Source organism: Pezoporus flaviventris, unplaced genomic scaffold (genome assembly GCF_033815535.1).
Source record: "Pezoporus flaviventris isolate CSIRO_AGI_PZ_B2104156 unplaced genomic scaffold, CSIRO_AGI_Pfla_v1 ptg000013l, whole genome shotgun sequence".
NCBI classification, from domain to species: domain Eukaryota; kingdom Metazoa; phylum Chordata; class Aves; order Psittaciformes; family Psittacidae; genus Pezoporus; species Pezoporus flaviventris.
The window spans coordinates 21,699,470-21,720,961 of record NW_026892561.1 but is presented as its reverse complement, the minus strand read 5'-3'; the positions used below and the strand labels follow the sequence as shown (position 1 = coordinate 21,720,961).

The 21,492-nt window shown below is 40.4% G+C and overlaps 2 protein-coding genes across 4 annotated transcripts in view; one reads left to right on the top strand and one right to left on the bottom strand.

Annotated features, from left to right (window-relative positions):
- The window catches only part of TPR (translocated promoter region, nuclear basket protein), a 41,678-nt gene extending 38,318 nt beyond the window's left edge, over positions 1-3,360 (top strand). For all 3 annotated transcript variants that reach the window (XM_061452135.1, XM_061452134.1, XM_061452133.1), the window contains exons 47-51: positions 330-425; positions 615-771; positions 1,442-1,560; positions 2,090-2,188; positions 3,148-3,360. In XM_061452135.1, the coding sequence (XP_061308119.1) occupies positions 330-425; positions 615-771; positions 1,442-1,560; positions 2,090-2,188; positions 3,148-3,203 (527 nt within the window). In that variant the 3' untranslated portion in view covers positions 3,204-3,360. The remainder of the gene's footprint in view (positions 1-329; positions 426-614; positions 772-1,441; positions 1,561-2,089; positions 2,189-3,147) is intronic.
- On the bottom strand, positions 3,295-20,849 carry PRG4 (proteoglycan 4). The gene is made up of 12 exons (XM_061451098.1): positions 20,774-20,849; positions 20,093-20,191; positions 18,093-18,215; positions 15,533-15,652; positions 14,937-15,041; positions 8,199-12,233; positions 7,087-7,170; positions 6,663-6,802; positions 5,729-5,885; positions 4,733-4,912; positions 4,409-4,534; positions 3,295-3,505 (listed from the first exon to the last, which is right to left on the bottom strand). The coding sequence occupies exons 2-12, from the start codon at positions 20,187-20,189 to the stop codon at positions 3,402-3,404; spliced, it is 5,271 nt and encodes a 1,756-aa protein (XP_061307082.1). The 5' UTR covers positions 20,190-20,191; positions 20,774-20,849; the 3' UTR covers positions 3,295-3,401.
- Between the last annotated feature and the right edge of the window lie 643 nt (positions 20,850-21,492).

Below are 21,492 nucleotides of genomic sequence, written 5' to 3'. Positions count from 1 at the left end.
GTCCTTGTTGTTGTCCTGAATTAGTCCCTTTCCCCTGCATCTCTTGTCAGCATGGAACAGTATGCTTTTCTTTGAAGAAAAATAATGGCGTAAGAGAAGGATGAAAGTAAAATAAGTAATGTTATTTTCATCAAGGTTATTAGCTTTCAATAAATTATAATTAGCCTTGCATTAATTTAACTTAATTGCAGTAAGTCAAAACAAAATAACATAAATCTCCATATATAAATACAAATTGTTGGGTTCCATCAAGTGTTCAGAAGGAAAAGAGCAGTTAATCTGTTTTTTTTAGCTGCAATTTTAATTGCCACTAAAACTTTGCTTTGCAGGTTTAGGCATGTATGAAACCCCACTATTCCTTGCTCACGAGGAAGAATCAGGTGGTCGTAGCGTTCCCACAACACCATTACAAGTAGCAGCACCAGGTAAGTGGCAAGAAATTTGCAGGCTGAAGTAAAGGCTGCAAACCTTGACTTCCCAGAAAAGAATTAGCTTATTGTTGCTACAGTGCTTATTGTTATGCCTGGAGTATTCTTATCTGCCTAAGATTTCCATAGATTTTATGTAGAAATGAAAACTAACTCAGTGTTAATTAAACTACCTTTCCTGTACAGTGACGGTTTTTACTGAAAGCGCGTCAGCAGATGCTTCAGAGCATGCTTCTCAGTCTGTTCCAATGGTTACAACATCTACTGGCAATCTGTCCACCACTGCAGAGGCTGGAGTGGGTGATGATGGGGATGAAGTTTTTGCAGAGGCCGAATCTGAAGGGTAAGCTATGACTTGTTTGGCTCACTACAACTTGATGTCATGTTAGTTTTAATGATTTGTTTTCATCCAAGTATGCCTGTGATTCATTTTCAGTTTAACCTCTTCTGGGAGGAAGGACAGATCAAACAGGATTTAGTAATTTTGTGAAGTAGCACAATCTGACCTTTTCATCTAAAACCAAAGGTTTCATCTGAATTACTCCTTCTGACTTAACATAGCTAATATAGAAGTCACACACAAAAAAAATAATCTGTATTTTTAAAGAAAACAGAGTGCTCTCCAGTAGTCAAATACTGATGGTAAAGGCCCCAGTCTGAAGGACTAGGTTTTGTATAATAAAGGGTAAATTGACCCTGTTTGTTAACAGAGAAAAACACTCCTCATTGCAAGCAAGCATACATAATGAAGACATTCAGTTAAGGCAATGCAAGTAGCATGAAGGAAGGGAATAAGCAATTCTTAAGAATTTGATAGACAAATGATTTGTTTTCCACTTTCAAGTGCAATTTTAAATATTTACAATAATTTCTGTATTTTGTATTATGACCAAATATTGCAAATCTAAAAGGGGATAGGTTGTAATTTTATGTCTTTTTTTTTTTTTAATCTGAGCTTATTGAAACTGTGTGAATACACTTGTATGTTTTTCCTCCCACTCCTTCTCTTCTAGAATTACTTCAGAAGCAGGCTTAGAAATTGATAGCCAGCAAGAAGAAGAATCTGTTCAAGCATCTGATGAGTCAGATCTTCCCTCGACTAGTCAAGATCCTCCTTCTAGTTCATCTGCAGGTACAGGCTAATTGCTGGAAACAGTTGATACATACTATTTCACTAAGTGTGGGACCTTTTTGGATCAGCATCAAAAACTGCTGATACCCAAGAAACACAAAATAAGATAGAACTCTTACAGCAAGGTCATGTTTTGCTGCCTTTAGTCTTAATGGCAAGCAATTTTCACTTGGGCTGCAGTAACTAGAGTAGGCTGTAGTAAGAATAATGCTTCGAGGAGCAAAAGTTACTGATATTTCAGTGATTCTATCCACTGTTATGTTTGATGTCAGATTTAAAATGTTTTTTCATTCAGTTAAATAGTCAGAGAACAGTAAGTAAGTCACTGTTGAGTTAGCAAGAAGTACCACCAAATGTGCTTGTTTTGAGGCTTTTATTTGTATTAGAGGTGGTGTCAATGAAATAAGGATACACCTTCACAATTTAAAGTACATTTGAAAGCGTAATGCATATCAAATAATGTAAACATTGACAGTGAAAAACTGTACTAGGCACAGACATCCTTTTCTGCTTTTCCACTTGTTCACAGACACAAGCAGTAACCAGCCTAAGCCGTTCCGACGTGTCAGACTTCAGCCACCAACATTAAGAACTGGTGTTCGTGGTCGTCAATTCAACAGGCAGAGGGGTAAGTGTTCAAGGCTGTTCAAATTCAAAGCTTTTCGAACAAATTTTTAGTCCTTCCTTTGGGGACCATATATGAAGTGTACTACTTTATATGCCTGTGTTTGCTTATAATACATTGAATAATACAGCATCCCTGCCCTTGCTTTCAGTATGTTACCCTAAGAGCTCTGCAATTTTGTTTTAGTATGTTAGTCTGAGCATGTTTTAGATAGGCAATCTTTCTACTTAATGTGGCACTTGTTTTTTATTAGTGGAGGGAAAGTAAATTGCAGTAAATCTTAAACTTGGCAAAGTTTTAAAGGAAGATCTTTTAAAAGATGTTAGGACATAAGTTTAGAAATATTTGTTTTTAACATTATATATTAGTTTCTCATTTGGTACATTAGAGGTTCCAGTTACACTGATTTAAAAAAAAAATTATGTAAGCATTAAAGATTTAACAGACTTTGTAATGCAATATAGTTAAACCAAAGCAATAAATTATTGTTTGCAATGTTTGTGTTAAAAATCCTTAGATGAATTATATTCAATTTGGCACCATTTTAGTATTGTAGAAGACTTGATACTAGCGTTGAAATGTAGGTATCTGGTGTTTTAAAACAAAAATAAAAGTGAGGAGGTGGACCTAGGATAGATTTTCTTTCTGCCTATCACCATTTCTTTAATGACAAAAGGGAGGGACTAACTGATTTCAAATATGATAAGAATGTTGTTCTTTTGGCACAGGGCCTGAAGTAGGATCACAAGTCAACAATGCCCTTTTAAATCACAGAAATAGAATATATCCATATCTCAAGGCCCTAGGGGAAGGCAGAGGGGAGAACTTGAACTTTATCTGAAAGGAAGTGCTCCCTACAGTAGCAGTTCCTTACAGAAGGATGAGGTATCACAAGTACCAATGGGTGATTAAAAAGGTAAAAAAGATTTCTATTAATTCATTTGTTTTCTTTCCCAACACAGGTGTAACTCATGCAATGGGAGGCAGAGGAGGCCTGAACAGAGGGAATATCAGTTAAATGATCTCTAAAGTAATTACAGATGTGTATACAAAAGTGCCAGTTTGCCTGTAGTTGTTCTAGTGTAATGAAGCCAGAGCTTAAAGCAGTATTTTATACTTAGATTTGTGTGCACACATTTCAATGTCTTTATTAATAAAATTAGACAAAATGTCAACATTCAAATGGCATCTTTTTTGTTAAATCCTCTGCTGTGCATCACTTGCTAGGACAGTTGTACCAGTCTTTGGATACAGTCTTTCCTGTGAGAGCAGTAACAGGTTTTGCTATTCTTTTGCCAACATCCAAACTGTAGTACCGATCTGAAATGAAGATGTGTCAGAATTAAATTTCAGAAACTGCTTAGTACATGGAAAGAATCTTTAAGTTAAAGCCTGCCTTTTAATTTAGGCATGAATAGCAGATTTTCTATTTCCATTCCATATATATGTGGAGGTGAGAGACTATAACAATGAATTTTTGTCCTCAACTTTATTTTTTACGTGTCCTTCTTTGCACTTAGTTAAGTTTTACAATACTGCTAATAATCTGTCCCAAGAAGAGGGAGTAGGGAAGAATACTTTTATACTGCTAGAACATAGATGTAGTCTTTTTGGAAATCAAACTAAAACCAAAACAATCTTGCATTGACTACAGAAGTGGGAATTCTGTGGTCCCCAAGTGTGAATGTGCTTATGTTAAGGTTAGGAGATAGATCATACATCTCATCAGAGATTTACTTTAGTATCCTGTATTTGGATACAGCTAGTTCTTAACGCTTTTTTCTTTTTTTTTCCTGAATAATACAGAAAATTCTGAGGAATGCTTTCACAGAAGTCAGTGAAAAAACTATTTGTGTGCAGTGGTCCAGGGATTTCAATCTATCACTAATGTAATTCTGCATTTAAGTGTCAGGTTTTTGTCACTTTATAAGCCTGAACGCTTATGGCAATGCATTTTGCAGCTGGCTAGTTTGAGCCATTGTACCTTATTGCTGCTAGTTGTCCTGTAACTCCTGATTTTTTTTTTTTTTTTTTAATAGAAACATCTCCCCATTACAGGCAATATTTTAATTCTCAGGACTGTTTAGTAGCGCTTAAAATTGTTCTTGCAGAACCCCAAGCAATAACCTCACGCTCCAGAAAGCCGAGAGATTCATAAGCTTCTTTCTTTCCCCTCCTTTAGTCTTCTGAGATACAAAATAACTTGCATTAGCTTTAACTTACTGTAAGAGAAGGCATAATAATCGTAGCCATCTGGCTTATTGTAGTTGGGTAGTGATATAGTTGAATGAATAACTTTCGGGAGCCCTTTCCAGTAGGCATTCATTTTGATTTCCTTACGCAAAACTCCTGCAAGCAAAAGAAGAGTTTGGAGTTGTCGCAGTATGTCTGCTGTAAGCTATCATTTGCTTGTATAATCTACAGCAAGTGAGATACATTGGATTAAAATTTTTTATAGATAATACTTTAAAAAAGCCCAAATGTTGTGTTTCAGAACTACTAAGATTAAAATGGTTGTATAAAAGAAACTTAATAAACATAAGTTACCAGATGAACGTGGGTTGATTCTGACAGTCTGAATAACGGTTGGCATTCTTACTGCACGTTGGAAGCGTCTCCTTATTACAAGTCTTGGGACATAAGCTGGGTATCTTACAGTAATCTGGGTTCTTCTTTGACACTTCTTAGCTGGTTCTTGTCTGTACACATACTGTTGCATGTTGCCATCTAAAATAGATGTTTGTTTCATTTGGTTAAAAAAATTAATCAACCAAAAACCCAGATAAACAAACAAAACCAACAAAAACCACAATCAAATGAAAGACATACAAAAAAAACATAAACACCAAACCACCAACTCTATCAGATATGAAGATGTCACTTTTCATGTCTATTACATGTGATCCATTACATTTTGAGGCAAGTAAAAAACCAAACAGAAAACCTTCATCTCTAAATCCAAGATGAGCTTCTAGGTGCACTGCTCATTACAGTTATTGTAGCAAGTACAATGCCAGGGGAACTGCTTTTGCTGCCATCATTCCTTTTATCAAGGACTGTGTAAGGCCATCATTTTAGGTTTCATGAGAAGAGGGCTAGAGTCCAAAAAGGGATTTACGTTTCATTGACGTATGGTTTTTAAATCAAGGTAAAAATTCATACATTGGCATCACATCATTCATACAAGGAAGCACATTAGTTTGAAATAAGAAATGGGGGGGAGATTTCCATACATAGTTAGGAACTAGTAAGATTAAAGCCTTTCTTTCTCTAACCTCAGTCTAGAATAGTTTTTTACTGCCAGATAAAACTTACTCTAATATTTTCCTGGATTCTATCCTTTACAGCCCTCTCCGTTTTAAAAAGCACTGAAACACAAATTTTTAGATCTTCAGGATATTTTTGACTCCCCTAGGACACCTTTAACATCACTTATTTTTTTTAATTTGAGTGAAACACATCTTTTAGTCAAGAGAAATGATGTTTTAATTCCTAAGGCAATTCAAGCACCTCATCTCTGAATTTCTGAAATATGAAACATACCTTTTTTGATAAAATAAACAGATTCTGGTCTATTATTGTATCTTGCAACAGGGAGGGTCGCTACTATTTTTCCACTTAGCCCTGCAAATCCATTTGCAAGAGGTTTGGGATAGCCTTTATCCATAACACCGTTAGTGAAACGCCAGTACAGGGGACCCTGATGATTAAAGGAAAAAAAAGGAGTAAATTCATTCTTGGTAATTTGAGTTTCAACACAGACGTAAAAAATAATCATAACACTAGCATTTTGATAACTATAAAAGTGAGTGAAACCACTACTCCATTCATTAAAAACAGGAAGAAAATGTAAACAGATCCTTTTCCAGCCTTTTAACTGCTTTTCAGTGGGGAAAGAGTATCTTAGAAATGAATTATTATAGTGGATACTGAACAAAGCAGTTTGCTTTATAAATCTAGATTTTCATGGACAGAAAAAGCTGTTTGGATCCCAGGACTGAATGATTAACTGGGAAGTAACTGTATAATGTCTTTTATGAGATGTGTGTATTTCATTACCTTTCAGGAAGGTAAATGTATTGGGAACAAATTTAGGCTGTTTGGGCAAGGGAAAGGCATGATAAAATACCTGTATTTTAAACAGTTGGACTTTTTTTGACGTGTGGCCCAATTGCTCAATTTCTGTCAATGCTTTGTCTCCTGGCCAGTTACACAGGAAAAAAGACACTGAATGTAGGTTTTTCCTGATAAGAAGCATCTCAAGGCTCTCACGAGGGGGGGGTGGTGGTGGTGGTGTGAAGAGTTTTAACTTCACCCACAGAATTTCAAACCCACCACCCTATTTGCAAACGCCTGTATCTATAACACGGGCAATGCAAGGCCCCTCTCCTGTGGAGCTGCTGTTTAAGGACGCTCGTCCGTCCCCGGCTGCCTCTTGCGCCTGTCACATTCGTTCCCCGGCTGGCAAGCTCCCCACCTTGATGAAGAAAGTCTTGCCATCGCAGTTGCACCTGGAGAAGACGGAGTCGATGGGGGACGGGATGCCCCAGCCGTCGCTGATCCGGCGGGGATTGGTCGTTGGTGGGCTCCTGCCGTTCAGCAGCCAGTAGTAGTGACCTGCGCAGCGGGCGGACATAAAGCGAATCACGCGAGGGAAAGGCACTGCAAACGAGAGACCCCTCTCCAGCCTTTTCCCAGCTCAGGACGCGGCTGAGGGGGAAGGCGGCTCCTGCACCGGCAGCACCTCTGAGGCGTGGCCGGGCCTCGCGGTACTGGGGAGGGCACCGGCCTCATGTGTCTCTTCGTGAGGGGTTCGGAGCTCTTCAGTGGCTCAGAGGGCAGACAGATGGGCAGGTGGAGTCCAGGACTGGGACCAGGACCAGGGCGGCCTATCTACCTACCTCGGAAGACGGCCAGGGTGCCGTTCGGCAGCGCCACCATGCCGTCCGCTGGCTTCCCGTTGCACAGGTCCTTCTCATCCTTTGCTGCAAAACAGTGGATTGGGTTTGTTTAACATTCACCAAGAATTGAGCTACCCTCCCGCCCCCCCCCCCCCCCCCCCCCCCAAGTCCACAGCAGGGTGATGTTCGGGGCTCTCTGTCGTGCAACGGGTTTAATTACTCATTTGAGAGATGTTCCTGGAAAAACTGGCTCTCTCGTTTGGCCCCAGGAGTGCAAGAGCAGCCGTTTACATGACTAAGTATGCCTATCTGTGCTTACTGCTTGTCTAAGCACCTGTTATGCAGAAAAAAAAAAACACCTAGAAATGCACTGCACGCTACCTCTTTTAAATCCTTCATGCTCTGGGATGTTTACTAGGTGTTTGGTAGGTTCCCTTCCCTCTCCATATTTCATTTATATTTACTCTCAGTTAAATATAACGGAAAGATGAATCTGTTTTGGATAAAAATACAAGTATTTTCCATCTAAAAGCTTTTTTTTTTTTCCTTTTTTTTTGTTTCCAAAATAATTGGAAAACAAATGCCTAAGAACCTGCAGGCTATACCTGATTAAAATGAATAGTGAGGATATGAAAAATGTGGCAAAAAGTGCAGAGGAAAGAGAATACCAGGAAGAGATTTTTTTGTCAACCTTGTGTGATATTTTCTGTATGTGACTACAGAAGACCTGGTTACCATAAGTAATGAATATTCAGCTTTACTCCCTTTCAATGTTTCCACGGAACTTAGAAATTTATCTTCTTTTTCCAGGACTTTTTTTTTCTGTTTGCATCTTCTACAGTACTTGCAGCAAACATTCTTCAGCAAAAAAAAATCACATTCTAAACTACATGAAGAATTGACAGAACAACTGAAAACTGAGGTACCAGTATTCAGGATGCTGGCAGCTGCAGCACCTTGGTATGATTTACCTGGTTATGGTTTAGCAGTGGGACAGAAGTAACATGTTCTTGTGACACTGTGTAGAACGCACTTGCATGTCCTTTACTCATGTGTTTTGTTGTACTCTGGTGGAGTTATTGTTGCTTTTGTACCTACTGAAATGCAATTACCTTGTGTTTCTCCAGGTAAAATTGGCAAGTTGTCAGTTTGTATTAAAGGCTTGTTTATCTCGGGCTCCTCTACTGGCAGAGTTTCAGGGTCAGCTGGATGAGGCTCTTCTCTAGTGTCAGTAATCTCCTGGAAATGTATAGCTGGCTTTGATGTCCCTTTAGAAACAATAAACATTTCTTCTATTGTGTCTTTTTTATCTCTTGTAGTGGTTTCTTTGGTAACTGGAGTTTCCTCTCCTTTGTCAATACTAGGGGCCTTTTCAGAGGAATCAGGCGTTTCTTCTTCAGGTGTGACATTAGTTTCTTTGGTGGTCGTTACCTCTTTTTTACCAGCTGTTGTCTCTACAATAACACAAGTATTACTTATGCTCTCTTTCGCTGCTTCTACTGTCTGCTTAGTTTCTGTAGTAGCATCTTTTTTATTTGTTGCTACAATTTCCTTGGGTTTAGGAGTTGAACCTGGTTTGGCTGTTGTTGGCAACACAGTGGACTTGGGCAGGGGAGTTGTAACTGCTGCAGCTGCTGTTACACTCTCTGTCCCCGTGGTGCTTTCTTCTTTCTTAGTTGTGAAAGTCTCTTTTGGTACGTGAGTCTTGTCCTGTTTAGCAGTGGTTACTTCTTTCTCTGCAGCTGTTGTTGTAGTCTTGTCTATGACAGTTGTTTCTGTTGCAGCTGCTGTAGTGACAGTTTGCTCAGCTGTAGGAGTTGTGTTTGGAATATCATCCTTACCTTTAGGAGGGTCATCTTGTTTAGCTGTTCTCTCTGAAGTTACAGTAGTTGTGTCTTTCCTACTTGTTCTTGTTAAAATGTCTTTAAGCACAGTAGTTTTGTCTTTCTTGGGTGTTGTTACCTCTTTGTTCACTGTGGTCGTTTCTGTTTTAGTTGTTGTCCCTTCAGTTATAGGAGTAGTAACAGTTTTAGCTGTTTTGTCTTTTTTGTCAGTTACTGTTATAATCTCAGTAGTCCTAGTTTCAGTCACCACCGTCTTTTGAACGCCTGTAGTCGTGTTTTTCACAGTTGTGCTGGTTGCTACTTTGGGTGCAAAAGTTGTAATTTTCTTCTCAGTTGTTTCTAAAACTGTTGCATCCGATCCAGGTATGGGTTTTTCTTTTGTAGTTGTTGTGACAGTCACAGTACTTTGAGTGCTCATGTCTTTAGCAGTTGTTACTAATCCAGGACCAGTAGCTGTTACTTCCATAGATGTTGTTTTCTGTATAGCAGTGGTGTTAGCCTCAGTGCCTGTAGGGGTAGTCCCCTTGACCCTAGGGGCTGTGGAAGATTCCACCTCTTCTACTTTAGGGGTAGAGGGAGAGTCTGCCTGGATCATTGATGTCTCTGGGGTTATGTCTTTTACCTTAGGGGTGGTGGGAGATTCTGCCTTGGTCGTTGGTGTCTCTGTGGCAGCTGGGCTTGTGTCTTCAGGTTTGGGAGTGGTGGGAGACTCTGCCTTGGTTGTTGGTGCCTCTGGGGTGGTGGAAGAGTCAGCCTTAGTTGTAGGTGCCTCTGTGGCCTCTGGGGTTGTGTCTTCAGGCTGGGAGGTGGTGGGAGAGTCAGCCTTGGTTGTAGGTGCCTCGGAGGCCTCTGGGGTTGTGTCTTCAGGTTTGGGGGTGGCAGGAGATTCTGCCTTGGTTGTTGGTGTCTCTGGGGTAGTGTCTTCTGCTTTGGGGGTGGTGGGAGAGTCAGCCTTGGTCGTTGGCGCCTCTGGGGTTGTGTCTTCAGGTTTGGGAGTGGTGGGAGATATTGCCTTGGTTGTTGGTGCCTCTGGAGTAGTGTCTTCAGGTTTAGGAGTGGCGGGAGAGTCAGCCTTAGTTGTAGATGCCTCAGTGGCTTCAGGGGTTGTGTCTTCAGGTTTGGGGGTGGTGGGAGAGTCAGCCTTGGTCGTTGGCGCCTCTGGGGTTGTGTCTTCAGGTTTGGGAGTGGTGGCAGAGTCTGCTTCAGTTATTGGTTCCTCTGTGGCCTCAGGGGTTGTATCTTCTACCTTAGGGGTTGTGGTAGGGTCTGCCTCTGTTGTTGGTGGCTCTGTTGGTTCAGGGGTTGTGTCTTCAGGTTTAGGGGTGGTGGGAGAGTCTGCTTCAGGTAGTGGTTCCTCTGTGGCCTCAGGGGTTGTATCTTCTACCTTAGAGGTTGTGGTAGGGTCTGCCTCCATTGTTGGTGGCTCTGTTGGTTCAGGGGTTGTGTCTTCAGGTTTAGGGGTGGTGGGAGGGTCTGCTTCAGTTACTGGTTCCTCTGTGGCCTCAGGGGTTGTATCTTCTACCTTGGGAGTTGTAGTAGGGTCTGCCTCCGTTGTTGGTGGCTCTGTGGGTTCAAGGGTTGTGTCTTCAGGTTTAGGGGTGGTGGGAGAGTCTGCTTCAGTTACTGGTTCCTCTGTGGCCTCAGGGGTTGTATCTTCTACCTTGGGAGTTGTGGTAGGGTCTGCCTCAGTTGTTGGTGGCTCTGTTGGTTCAGGGGTTGTGTCTTCAGGTTTAGGGGTGGTGGGAGAGTCTGCTTCAGTTACTGGTTCCTCTGTGGCCTCAGGGGTTGTATCTTCTACCTTGGGAGTTGTGGTAGGGTCTGCCTCAGTTGTTGGTGGCTCTGTTGGTTCAGGGGTTGTGTCTTCAGGTTTAGGGGTGGTGGGTGAGTCTGCTTCAGGTACTGGTTCCTCTGTGGCCTCAGGGGTTGTATCTTCTACCTTGGGAGTTGTGGTAGGGTCTGCCTCAGTTGTTGGTGGCTCTGTGGGTTCAGGGGTTGTGTCTTCAGGTTTAGGGGTGGTGGGAGAGTCTGCTTCAGGTACTGGTTCCTCTGTGGCCCCTGGGGTTGTGTCTTCAGGTTTAGGGGTGGTGGGAGGGTCTGCCTCCGTTGTTGGTGGCTCTGTGGGTTCAGGGGTTGTGTCTTCAGGTTTAGGGGTGGTGGGAGAGTCTGCTTCAGTTACTGGTTCCTCTGTGGCCTCAGGGGTTGTATCTTCTACCTTGGGAGTTGTGGTAGGGTCTGCCTCAGTTGGTGGTGGCTCTGTTGGTTCAGGGGTTGTGTCTTCAGGTTTAGGGGTGGTGGGAGAGTCTGCTTCAGGTACTGGTTCCTCTGTGGCCTCTGGGGTTGTGTCTTCAGGTTTAGGGGTGGTGGGAGGGTCTGCCTCCGTTGTTGGTGGCTCTGTGGGTTCAGGGGTTGTGTCTTCAGGTTTAGGGGTGGTGGGAGAGTCTGCTTCAGTTACTGGTTCCTCTGTGGCCTCAGGGGTTGTATCTTCTACCTTGGGAGTTGTGGTAGGGTCTGCCTCAGTTGGTGGTGGCTCTGTTGGTTCAGGGGTTGTGTCTTCAGGTTTAGGGGTGGTGGAAGCGTCTGCTTCAGGTACTGGTTCCTCTGTGGCCTCTGGGGTTGTGTCTTCAGGTTTAGGGGTGGTGGGAGGGTCTGCTTCAGTTATTGGTTCCTCTGTGGCCTCAGGGGTTGTGTCTTCAGGTTTAGGGGTGGTGGGAGGGTCTGCTTCAGTTACTGGTTCTTCTGTGTCCTCAGGTGTTGTATCTTCTACCTTAGGGCTGCTGGGAGGGTCTGCCTCAGTTGGTGGTGGCTCTGTGGCCTCAGGGGTTGTGTCTTCAGGTTTAGGGGTGGTGAGAGATTCTTCTTCAGGTACTGGTTCTTCTGTGGCCTCAGGGGTTGTATCTTCTACCGTAGGGGTGGTGGGAGATTCTTCTTCAGTTACTGGTTCCTCTGTGGCCTCAGCTGTTGTATCTTCTGCCTTAGGGGTGGTGGGAGAGTCTGCTTCAGTTACTGGTTCCTCTGTGGCCTCAGCTGTTGTATCTTCTACTTTAGGGGTTGTTGGAGGGTTTGCCTTGGTTGTTGGTGGCTCTGTGGCTTCAGGTGTTGTGTCTTCTACTTTGGGAGTGGTGGGAGGGTCTGCCTTGGTTGGTGCTTCTGTGACCTCTGGGGTTGTGTCTTCAGGTTTAGGGGTGGTGGGAGGGTCTGCCTCAGTTATTGATGTCTCTGTGGCCTCTGGGGTTGTGTCTTCAGGTTTGGGGGTGATGGGAGATTCAGCCTTGGCTGTTGACGCTGCTGTTGTCGGTGGGGTATCTATGAGAACATATATATATATTAAGACATTGGAATTGCCGTGCATACACCTATTTCATACTAATTTATTATAGTAATTAGAAATAGCAATTTACCTTTTGAATAGCAATAGTTGTTTTTATGGTTTTTACCCTAAAATCTTACTGTGTAAAATTGCACGAATTAAAGTCATTGAAAAATTTAAAACAGGGAGGAAGGAGAAAGGATATGTGGTAACCTAGGTTAAATTGGTAAATGCTAGTTATGGACTTAGGTAATTGTCAGAAGAGAAATAATGTAGAAGAGCAAAGCTAATCTGGGCTGTGTTAAATATGAATTCCTTTTGTCTGCATGGGAATTTGCAGCATATCAGCTAAGTTTTTAAGTAATTCTATTGGTTAACCTGTCACAACTCTGAATGCATCACGGCAGATTTTAGTTCGGTGTTTGCAGGTGGGACTACTTCTTGTTTCCATCCCTTTTCAGGGAGGAGGAACTATGCTGGAAAACATAGTCCTTCTAATAAGATGCTTCTCTTCCCAGTCTGTTCTTTTGATTTATTCCTCTGATCTTCATTATAAGATAGCCTGTACCAATGACCTAGACTTGAAGGAAAGGTAGGGAAACGAGAAGAAAGCAAACTTTCTGAACACAGACATCTGACTGCATCTCCTACTGTATCTTTATCTTGGATAATTTTCCTTTTTGTGATTTACAGCTTTAAGAGCCACTTCAATGTATATATATATAGTTACACTGACATGTCAAATTGTTTATATGGCTATATTCAGCAAAAAATAACTGTAAAAGTTTCTGCATTTTAATCTGTCACTGTTGTCTTTCTGAGGTTTTGCTGTTTAGTTCTGTTTTCACTTTTTTTTTTTCTTTTTTGTTTAGTTTCTGCAGTCTCTCTCCCAGAAGACTGGAAGAATTTATAATATTGCAGTGTGAGTAATCTCTGTGTAAATGTATTGTAGAAATTATAACGTATTCGTCACTGACATGGACAGTGGGATTGAGTGCGCCCTCAGCAAGTTTGCCGATGACACCAAGCTGTGTGGTTCGGTTGATATGCTGGAGGGAAGGAATGCCATCCAGAGGGACCTTGACACACTTGTGAGGTGGGCTGATGCCAACCTCATGAAGTTTAACCATGACAAGTGCAAGGTCCTGCACCTGGGTCGGAGCAATGCCAGGCACAGCTACAGGTTGGGCAGAGAAGAGATTCAGAGCAGCCCTGCAGAGAAGAGATTCAGAGCAGCCCTGCAGAGAAGGACTTGAGGGTGCTGGTCGATGAGAAAATGAACACGAGCAGGCAGTGTGCGCTTGCAGCCCAGAAAGCCAACCGTATCCTGGGCTGCATCAAAAGGAGCATGACCAGCAGGTTGAAGGAGGTGATCCTGCCCCTTTACTCTGCTCTTGTGAGACCTCACCTGGAGTATTGTGTGCAGTTCTGGTGTCCTCAACATAAAAAGGACATGGAACTGTTGGAACAAGTCCGGAGAAGGGCCGTGAGGATGATCAGGGGACTGGAGCACCTCCCGTATGAAGATAGGCTGAGAAAGTTGGGGCTGTTCAGCCTGGAGAAGAGAAGGCTGCATGGAGACCTCATAGCAGCCTTCCAGTATCTGAAGGGGGCCTGTAGGGATGCTGGGGAGGGACTCTTCATTAGGGGCTGTAGTGACAGGACAAGGGGTAACGGGTTAAAACTTAAACAGGGGAAGTTTAGATGGATATAAGGAGGAAATTCTTTCCTGTTAGGGTAGTGAGGCACTGGAATGGGTTGCCCAGGGAGGCTGTGAATGCTCCATCCCTGGCAGTGTTCAAGACCAGGTTGGACAAAGCCCTGGGTGATATGGTTTAGTGTGAGGTGTCCCTGCCCATGGCAGGGGGATTGGAACTTGATCTTAAGGTCCTTCCCAATCCTAACTATTCTATGATTCTATATGAGCACAGAGTTGCAGAATAGATTTTCCTTTCATTCAATGTGTCTGAAATACCCAAGTGGATCCTGTTAATGGTTATTTGAATTTCCTTAACTTCGTTTCATTTAACCCACTATATTTTTCTTTTTCATAATGGGACGTTGCCACATTAGAAAGGTAAGTATTATAAATTTTAAATTAAAAAACAAAACAAAAGAATGACTGTTAAAATATTGGCCAAAATTGACTCCCTAGTCTCATTTAATTCTTGTTATTTCAGCTTTAGATTTCAGACTGAACCTGAGTTATCACTTAAAATGCTGGAACAGAATACCAAAGTACACAGGAAAGCAACATATTTTCCATTCAGAAAAAATAAATCATATGTTTTCTGAAGCAGCATGAAGCCTGGTTTGATTAAAGCTAGAGAAACCTGCTAGGAGATTTTCCTGTCTTGGTCCTGCCAATTCATCACTGTCTCAAAATACAACACCCTTCCTGTTCCAGTCCTGTTTGGACTTTGTCCAAAACTGACAACGGTGTGTAACGCTTTTGGAAGATGTGTTTGAAAATCCAGTAGAGACACAGGATACATCACCGCACTCCAACATCTGTGCTAAATGAACTCTCCAGTATCCTGAGGCCTAGGTGAGGTAATTAGTTTATGAATTGAGCAGTTCCAAAGCTTGCTAACTGTGGGGTAATGTCTCGCACTGGCTTTCTATTTCTAGAGCAGGAAAATGGTCTTTAATGTTCCTTCAGGTAACACCCATCCTGTTTCATTCATACACTTTCCTACCTTCCATAACTTCATGGTGCTGTGTTACTTCCTCTGGCTTTTCCTCATTTTTGGATGATCTTTTAGATGTTGATTTGTCTTCTAGTGGTGACTTTTCAGTGTGTGCTGAAAGAAATAAAATAATCTGTTAATGGGAGCATTTTTATTCATGGATGCTCAGTCTCAACTATATAAAATGAAAGTGATTACAAAATTTCATGCAGGTTTATTCTTGTCCTACAGGATTCTTTAAACTATTATTCAGGAGGGAAAGAGCGAAAATACTCTATGGATCTCTAAATGTTTCATCACAGACAGGAGAAATGTTTTTCCCGAAAGTCTAAAGTGAGGCCTTCTTCGCTAATGGCAATTTTGAGGTGGCAAAAAGATGAATTTTTTTTTGTTTATTGTTGGGATTTTTTTGTTTTGTGGGGTTTTTCTTTCTTTTCTTTTTGGGGGGGGTCATTGTTTGGGGCTTTTGTTTGTTTTTTTCTGGTTTTGTTTTGGTTTTGTTTCAGTAGTCAACTTCTTGTGTCCTAAGAAGTCAGCGTTTTATGATAATGCAAAGCATCTTTGTTTAAATACATCTAAGAAAAATATAATGGTAAATTTCTTACCCTCTTCACAGTGTTCCACATAGTCTGGGCAACATTTGCCATATCTGCTGCAGTCTGCATCACAGTCACATTCTCTTCCTCTTTCAAAGGCTTCAAAGCAACGTCCTCTGCAGGAGAGTGCTACTTAAGGCAGAACAAGAAGGTGAGTAATTTTGGCTAGCTCACATTTGATGCTGGGCCCTTTCTACAGTGAAGTCATTTGCTTCACCTGATGTAAAGAACAGTTTCAAAAAGCCAGTGGTTATCCTGGTCTGATTCAGAACTTGTTTGTGTAATTGTGGAATTTGGATCAGGCTATACAACCAGAACTGCACTTTGCAACTGCAGTATATTGAGACCATTTAGAATTTATAATGGAATAAGGTGTGACCTCAACGCTCACTTTAGCTAGGTCCCATCATAGAAGGTTTCAGTTTCCTTGATCAAGCAGCAGTTATCTCAAGAATGGTATTTAAATTCTGGGTTGGGTTTCCAAAAAGGTGTTCATAAGGGTACCTCTCTGCATCGAGTGATGTGTCTAAGAAAGCATTTCTGAAAATAATTTGCCCAAATAGGTCATGACCAAGTGTACCTCGTGTCTCTGGGCAAATACTGCAACTTTATTGTGTGAATGAGTTAACAAACCTGCACAGTGACTGATTTTGAAACGTTATCCCAGTCTATTTAATACAATTCTTAAATTATTAGTATTGAAAGAGTATCTAGTGTGTTTTGACATAAGTAATAACCATGTGTTTTTAATATTTCATGATTGGTTAATTTCTGACAACTACAGTACTTCTGTTTCATATCAAATAATGTCCAAATTGTTTTGGAAACTGTGTATGCACATATTACAGATTTTAGCAAAATATGCTTGCTGTATTTTGCAAGGACAAGTTTTGACCCTAAACATTTCCATCACATTACAATCTAATATTTATTAACATTCTGTAGTACCTTTAATAGGTACTTAGTTAACTATTAAGTTGCAGTGATTACATTAGACCTGAAGTGAATATTTCTGGAGGATGCTTAGTATCTCACAGTATTGAGACAATAACTGACTATCACTTGGTATTTCCAGAATTTATCATATGATCTGTTATTCTGGTCCTGTATCTTTTCTGTAGATAAGTCTCTATTGAAATCATTGTCTCTGTGGCATGCATGTGGCACTATCTATCAAAATCAGAATTAGTGTATAGGCAGATTCTGAAATTCTTTTGACCAATGTAGATGTGGATTGAGTCTGTTAATGCCAGTGAATTTATCCCACATGCACAAGTGAATATCGTTTTATGATGTTAGGGTTTATTTTATTCATAAGCAGTGTCTGGCATTTCTCTAATTTAGTCAGCACCGATCACACACTAGCTGTGCAACAGTCCTTAGACTGCCTGCATCCTTTTAGGATGGTGCCTACTGTGTTTGCCTGAATTCAGCCATTTAGGATAGAATACGGGAGACTTCCTCTAGCCTTAAGCATTTTATGAAGTGTTATATAGATGCCAGAATAACTTTGGAACTGAGCCCACAATAAGGCCAGGTTGGACAGACCCTTGGGTAACAGGGTTTAGTGGGAGGTGTCCCTGCCCATGGCAGGGGGGTTGGAACTAGATGATCTTAAGGACCTTTCCAACCCTAACTATTCTATGATTCTATGATTCTAAATAAATGGTCTACATAACTAAAATACCTCAGTATGTACTTTCAGTTATGAGAAATGCTGATGTTCCCTCACAAATCAGAATCGGGCTGGGAAGACTGAAAATGAAGGTGCTTTCTCTTTGTGTGTCAGAGTGGCAGAATTAGTGTTTCAAGGAGTGATGTGTCTGCCTTTTAAACAACTCCTGGGCTATATTGCTGGATCTAAGAAGTCTTATACCTGTAACTTACTAGAACTGCAGTGTAGTGTAACAAGCTGCAGTGAGCTAAATTGCTGATATTTTTGACATTTGATTCATAATAAAATACTTCTAAACTCTCAGTAAAACAGTTTGAAATACCGGTACTTATTTAAACTATGCAGTTTTGCTTATAAATAAGACATATAAAATAATATTCGTCCAACCATCTTTTCAATGCAACTCTGGACATGGTTCTGATCCAGAGTGAATTTTTATTCATGGAAGGACACTGACTTTGGATTAGACCTTACAGCCTACACAATTCTTCAGTTTGAGTTGGAATGCCCCAGAATGTCTTCCTGAAAACCCCTGGATTTGTTTTTTCCTTTTTTTTTTTTTTGTACAAGAGACAAACAGATACAGTACAAATGCACTAAGGAGAAGAAAGCAAGGAGTAAGCAAACTGTTTCCCCCCTCTTGCCTCTGTTCTTCTGAAAAGCAATTTTTTTTTCTCAGGGTAACTTGTGGATATACAGTTTTCTTTGAATGGGTTGTGAGAGGTTATCACTGAGTTTTTGAGGGGGAGAACAATATGTGTAGGAGAGGAGAACAAGGACGCAGCAAACTAAGACATTTAAGCATTCAGAGAAGAGACACTGGTGTGGTAGGGAGCTGGAGCAAAGGGGAGGGGAAGTTTTGTCAATAGGAACTGGCTGTGTTTGGGAACTTACCCACTGTGCAGACTTTCTTGAAGTCGGGGCAGCACTCCATGTAGTGATGACAGTTATAATCACATTGGCAGTCATGCTCTCTAGAATACCCTTGCCCACATCTCCCTGTACAGCTTGATAAATCTAAAATCACACAACACTGATGTAAACATTGCCAAACCAAAATGGTATGTTAGGAAATGTGGAAGTAGTAAGATTTATCTTTTCTTTCTACAGAATGCCATTTCTTCACTTGGTATTGCAAAAACTGTGGGCCTGATGCAACCCCTCCTGAAAGCATGCCGATCAGAGGTTTGTTCTGAGTCAGCCTGAGAACCAGCATCAGTGCACGTTCAGGTTAGAGGGGTATTCTGCTGAGGCTACCATATCCTGTTTCTTCTTTAGATCAACAAATCCTTGAGGCCTGGTCGAGTAGTATGACCACAGCAGTTCTGCCATCCAAACTAGCTGGTGAAGATTTAACTTAGGCAGTACATCAGCCAGGCACTATATTGTTTTGCAGATTGTTCTCCATCTTAATTCACCTTATGTATGGTATGACTGTAGATGTGCATCTGCCTAACTGTACCTAACAGCCCCATTAGGTCTGATTTTTACTTTTGGTAATGTTCTTTGTAATAAATAAAATCTCCTGAGCACTGTCATAATAAATACAGGTCCCTGGAGCCATTCTTGCAATAAATTTTGAAAATCTGCCTGCCCTCTACATGTTTGGGTTTTTTCCTCTGAGGTCAGTGTGGAATTTGGTATCAATTCTGAAGTTAGGAACAGTTGGGATCCGCTCCTGCAATCTTCTATGAAGTATCTTTTCTGTTTTGTTAATTAGGAAATCACTTACTAGCAGATTAACATAAATGTTCATTCCACAGTGGCTTTACTGCTAGACTGTTTTCAGATTGGAAAATGCTAGACAAAAATAAATAATAAATAAATAGTGCAGATTGCAACTGCTTTCAAACTGCAAGCATTCGAACTCAGCAGCCATTCGTTACCTTCTATTGCCAGATCAGATATTCATCCTGCAACAATTCCCCTTCCTACGTGAAATCTCTACTAATGTAACATGCTAACAGCTTCTTCTGGAAGTGAAACATACAGGACCACAGGGGAAGTGCCCCTAAATACAAACAAAGAAGCTGAACAGTCAGCAAGCTAAAAGTGAAGATAATTAGCGTTGAGGAACAACAAGAAAATAACAAGAACTAACATGTAACAAAGCACAACACCAGAGACAATTTCTAACAGCACACACACAGTGTGTGTATGAAGGAAGACCAAGTAATAACAAACAATTATGTATGTATTGATTTTAAGCTGTTAGGTATAATGTTTGTTACCACTTTTTTACAAAAAAATGAAAGGGGACACAGTGTTATCACTATAACAACTTGATAGCTACTTGAGAGCTATGACAACACAAGGCTTGCCAGGGTGCAAATTCTTTGGTTTCTTCTTAATGGTGTTATTTTAGTTAGAAACCAATTACTGAGCTTTGAAAACAAATGAGAATCTGCAATATTAGACAAATAATTGCCAAAATTTGCCTTTGTGATGGTAGTAACAGTGCATTTAATGGCAAGACACTTAACATAGTATAGATATTCCTTTCTCTGAGCCCGTTATGTTTAAATAGTTATAAACAAGTTTTGTGGATACTGTAACTTTAGATTCTTCCTTGAATCATGCTGCAAATCACTTAGGCTAAATACGTCAGAGGGCAACAGGATCTGTATAATATGTCTACCAGAAAAAGAAGTAGGTTTCATACACATTTAGTATTCTATTCATATTTATACGTTACGCCTCAAAAAAAATAGGACCATGCTGTACCAAGATATATTTATGAAAATATTCATTGATGATAAAGCTGAATCATAATTCCTGTCTGAATAAATGTAAAGTTCTAGAACTTAGTCTCTTTATGGAGATGCATTTGGACCATTCTTACTACTTATCAGATATCCTAGACGCCCTCCCTTCAACTTTGTATGTTACAGTACCTTGAGAAGACACTTCTTGAATCAAGGGCAGTGAAAGGATCACCAGGGAAACGCAAAGTATGTTCCATATGACCGTTACTTTCAGGTACGACATCATCCCTAAAAGGAAATAATCCCACATCACTACATGCAATTCAATTAATCAGTTCATAATTTTAAAAAATGTAGTATGTACCTTTATACATAATACTTTTCTAATAACAATATAAAATTAATACTGAAATTGTTCAAGGACAAATTGCTAATTTAGAATTACTCCATGTGTTGTCTCTTATTAGTCAATTAGCTGTTAGATTTTGTAGTATAACTAGGAAAATTCATTATTAACACATAATGGAAGTAATTTTTTTTCAGAATTCTATTACCTGAAAAACCTAGTCTTTTTTTAACATAGATGCACTTCAGTACAATTGTTTTTAAGGTTATAATGCTAATAAATATAAAAGTAAAGCAAGAAAAACTACTATAAATACATTAGTTATTAAGCAACGCAATTTTATAGGCCATAACCTATCATTGGAATATTAGTGTTTAAATATGTTGAATGGAAATGCAGGATAAAAGTAAGTCTTCTTTCAAAAGGAAAACTTATCTGTTTTTTCTGTTCCAGTTTATCCTTTTCCTTTTGAAGAAGTGAACTTTGATCAGAATGCTCTTAGTAGAGACAGGTGTGACACTTACCTAACGAAGAATATGTCTGCTCTCAGTGATGTTTCAGATGCCTTATATATTGCTTTGTAACTGTGCTGGGGTTAACTAATTAGAGAGCTTGTTAAGCAAAACTGCCAATGACAGCTTATGACAGCAAACTTTCCACAAAACTTGGAAGAGGTCCCAGATGACTAGGCTGACACAACATCTGGAAAATACTCCCATTAAGAAAAATGATTACAGAAAAAGCTAAATAGGGACTTAGTAGTCAAAACACATTTTGATTGCAGAGTGAAATGAACAAATTGTCCTGAATGCATCTGGAAGGCATTAGATATTATTGCATAGCAATAAAAAAAAATCATTATAGGCAAAAGCTGACTATATTTTCTTTCCTGTCAAATGTAGCTTAGGTGACAGTAGCCTAAAGTCCTGCAGTATTATCTGCTACTGATGGTGAATCTTCTCCAAAAAGTTTTAAGATCTAATTCATACAGCTATTAGTAATTCAACAGTTCCAGACTGAATATATAGTGCTTTTTCCTGAACTGAATGGAAATTTTGCCAAGGTATTGGCTAGAAATCAAAGAATTTAGTTGACTCTCAAATCTGTTGAATGTATTATGTATAAAGAATCAAAATGAATCAGAGAACTAATTTTTTCCAGTGGTCATTGTGTTTATTGATACCAGATTTAGGATACTGGAAATGGTTATTTGTAACACTGTCTCAGAGCTAAAGGAGGTTTC

Bases quoted from the DNA above. Each gene is read 5' to 3' on its own strand.
- PRG4 (XM_061451098.1), bottom strand. From the start codon at position 20,189: ATGATGTCGTACCTGAAAGTAACGGTCATATGGAACATACTTTGCGTT. The intron at 18,216-20,092 runs GTACTGTAACAT...GTGTGATTTTAG, and splicing joins TCAAGAAGTGTCTTCTCAAG to ATTTATCAAGCTGTACAGGG. The intron at 5,886-6,662 runs GTGGGGAGCTTG...TTTAATCATCAG, and splicing joins GCAAGACTTTCTTCATCAAG to GGTCCCCTGTACTGGCGTTT.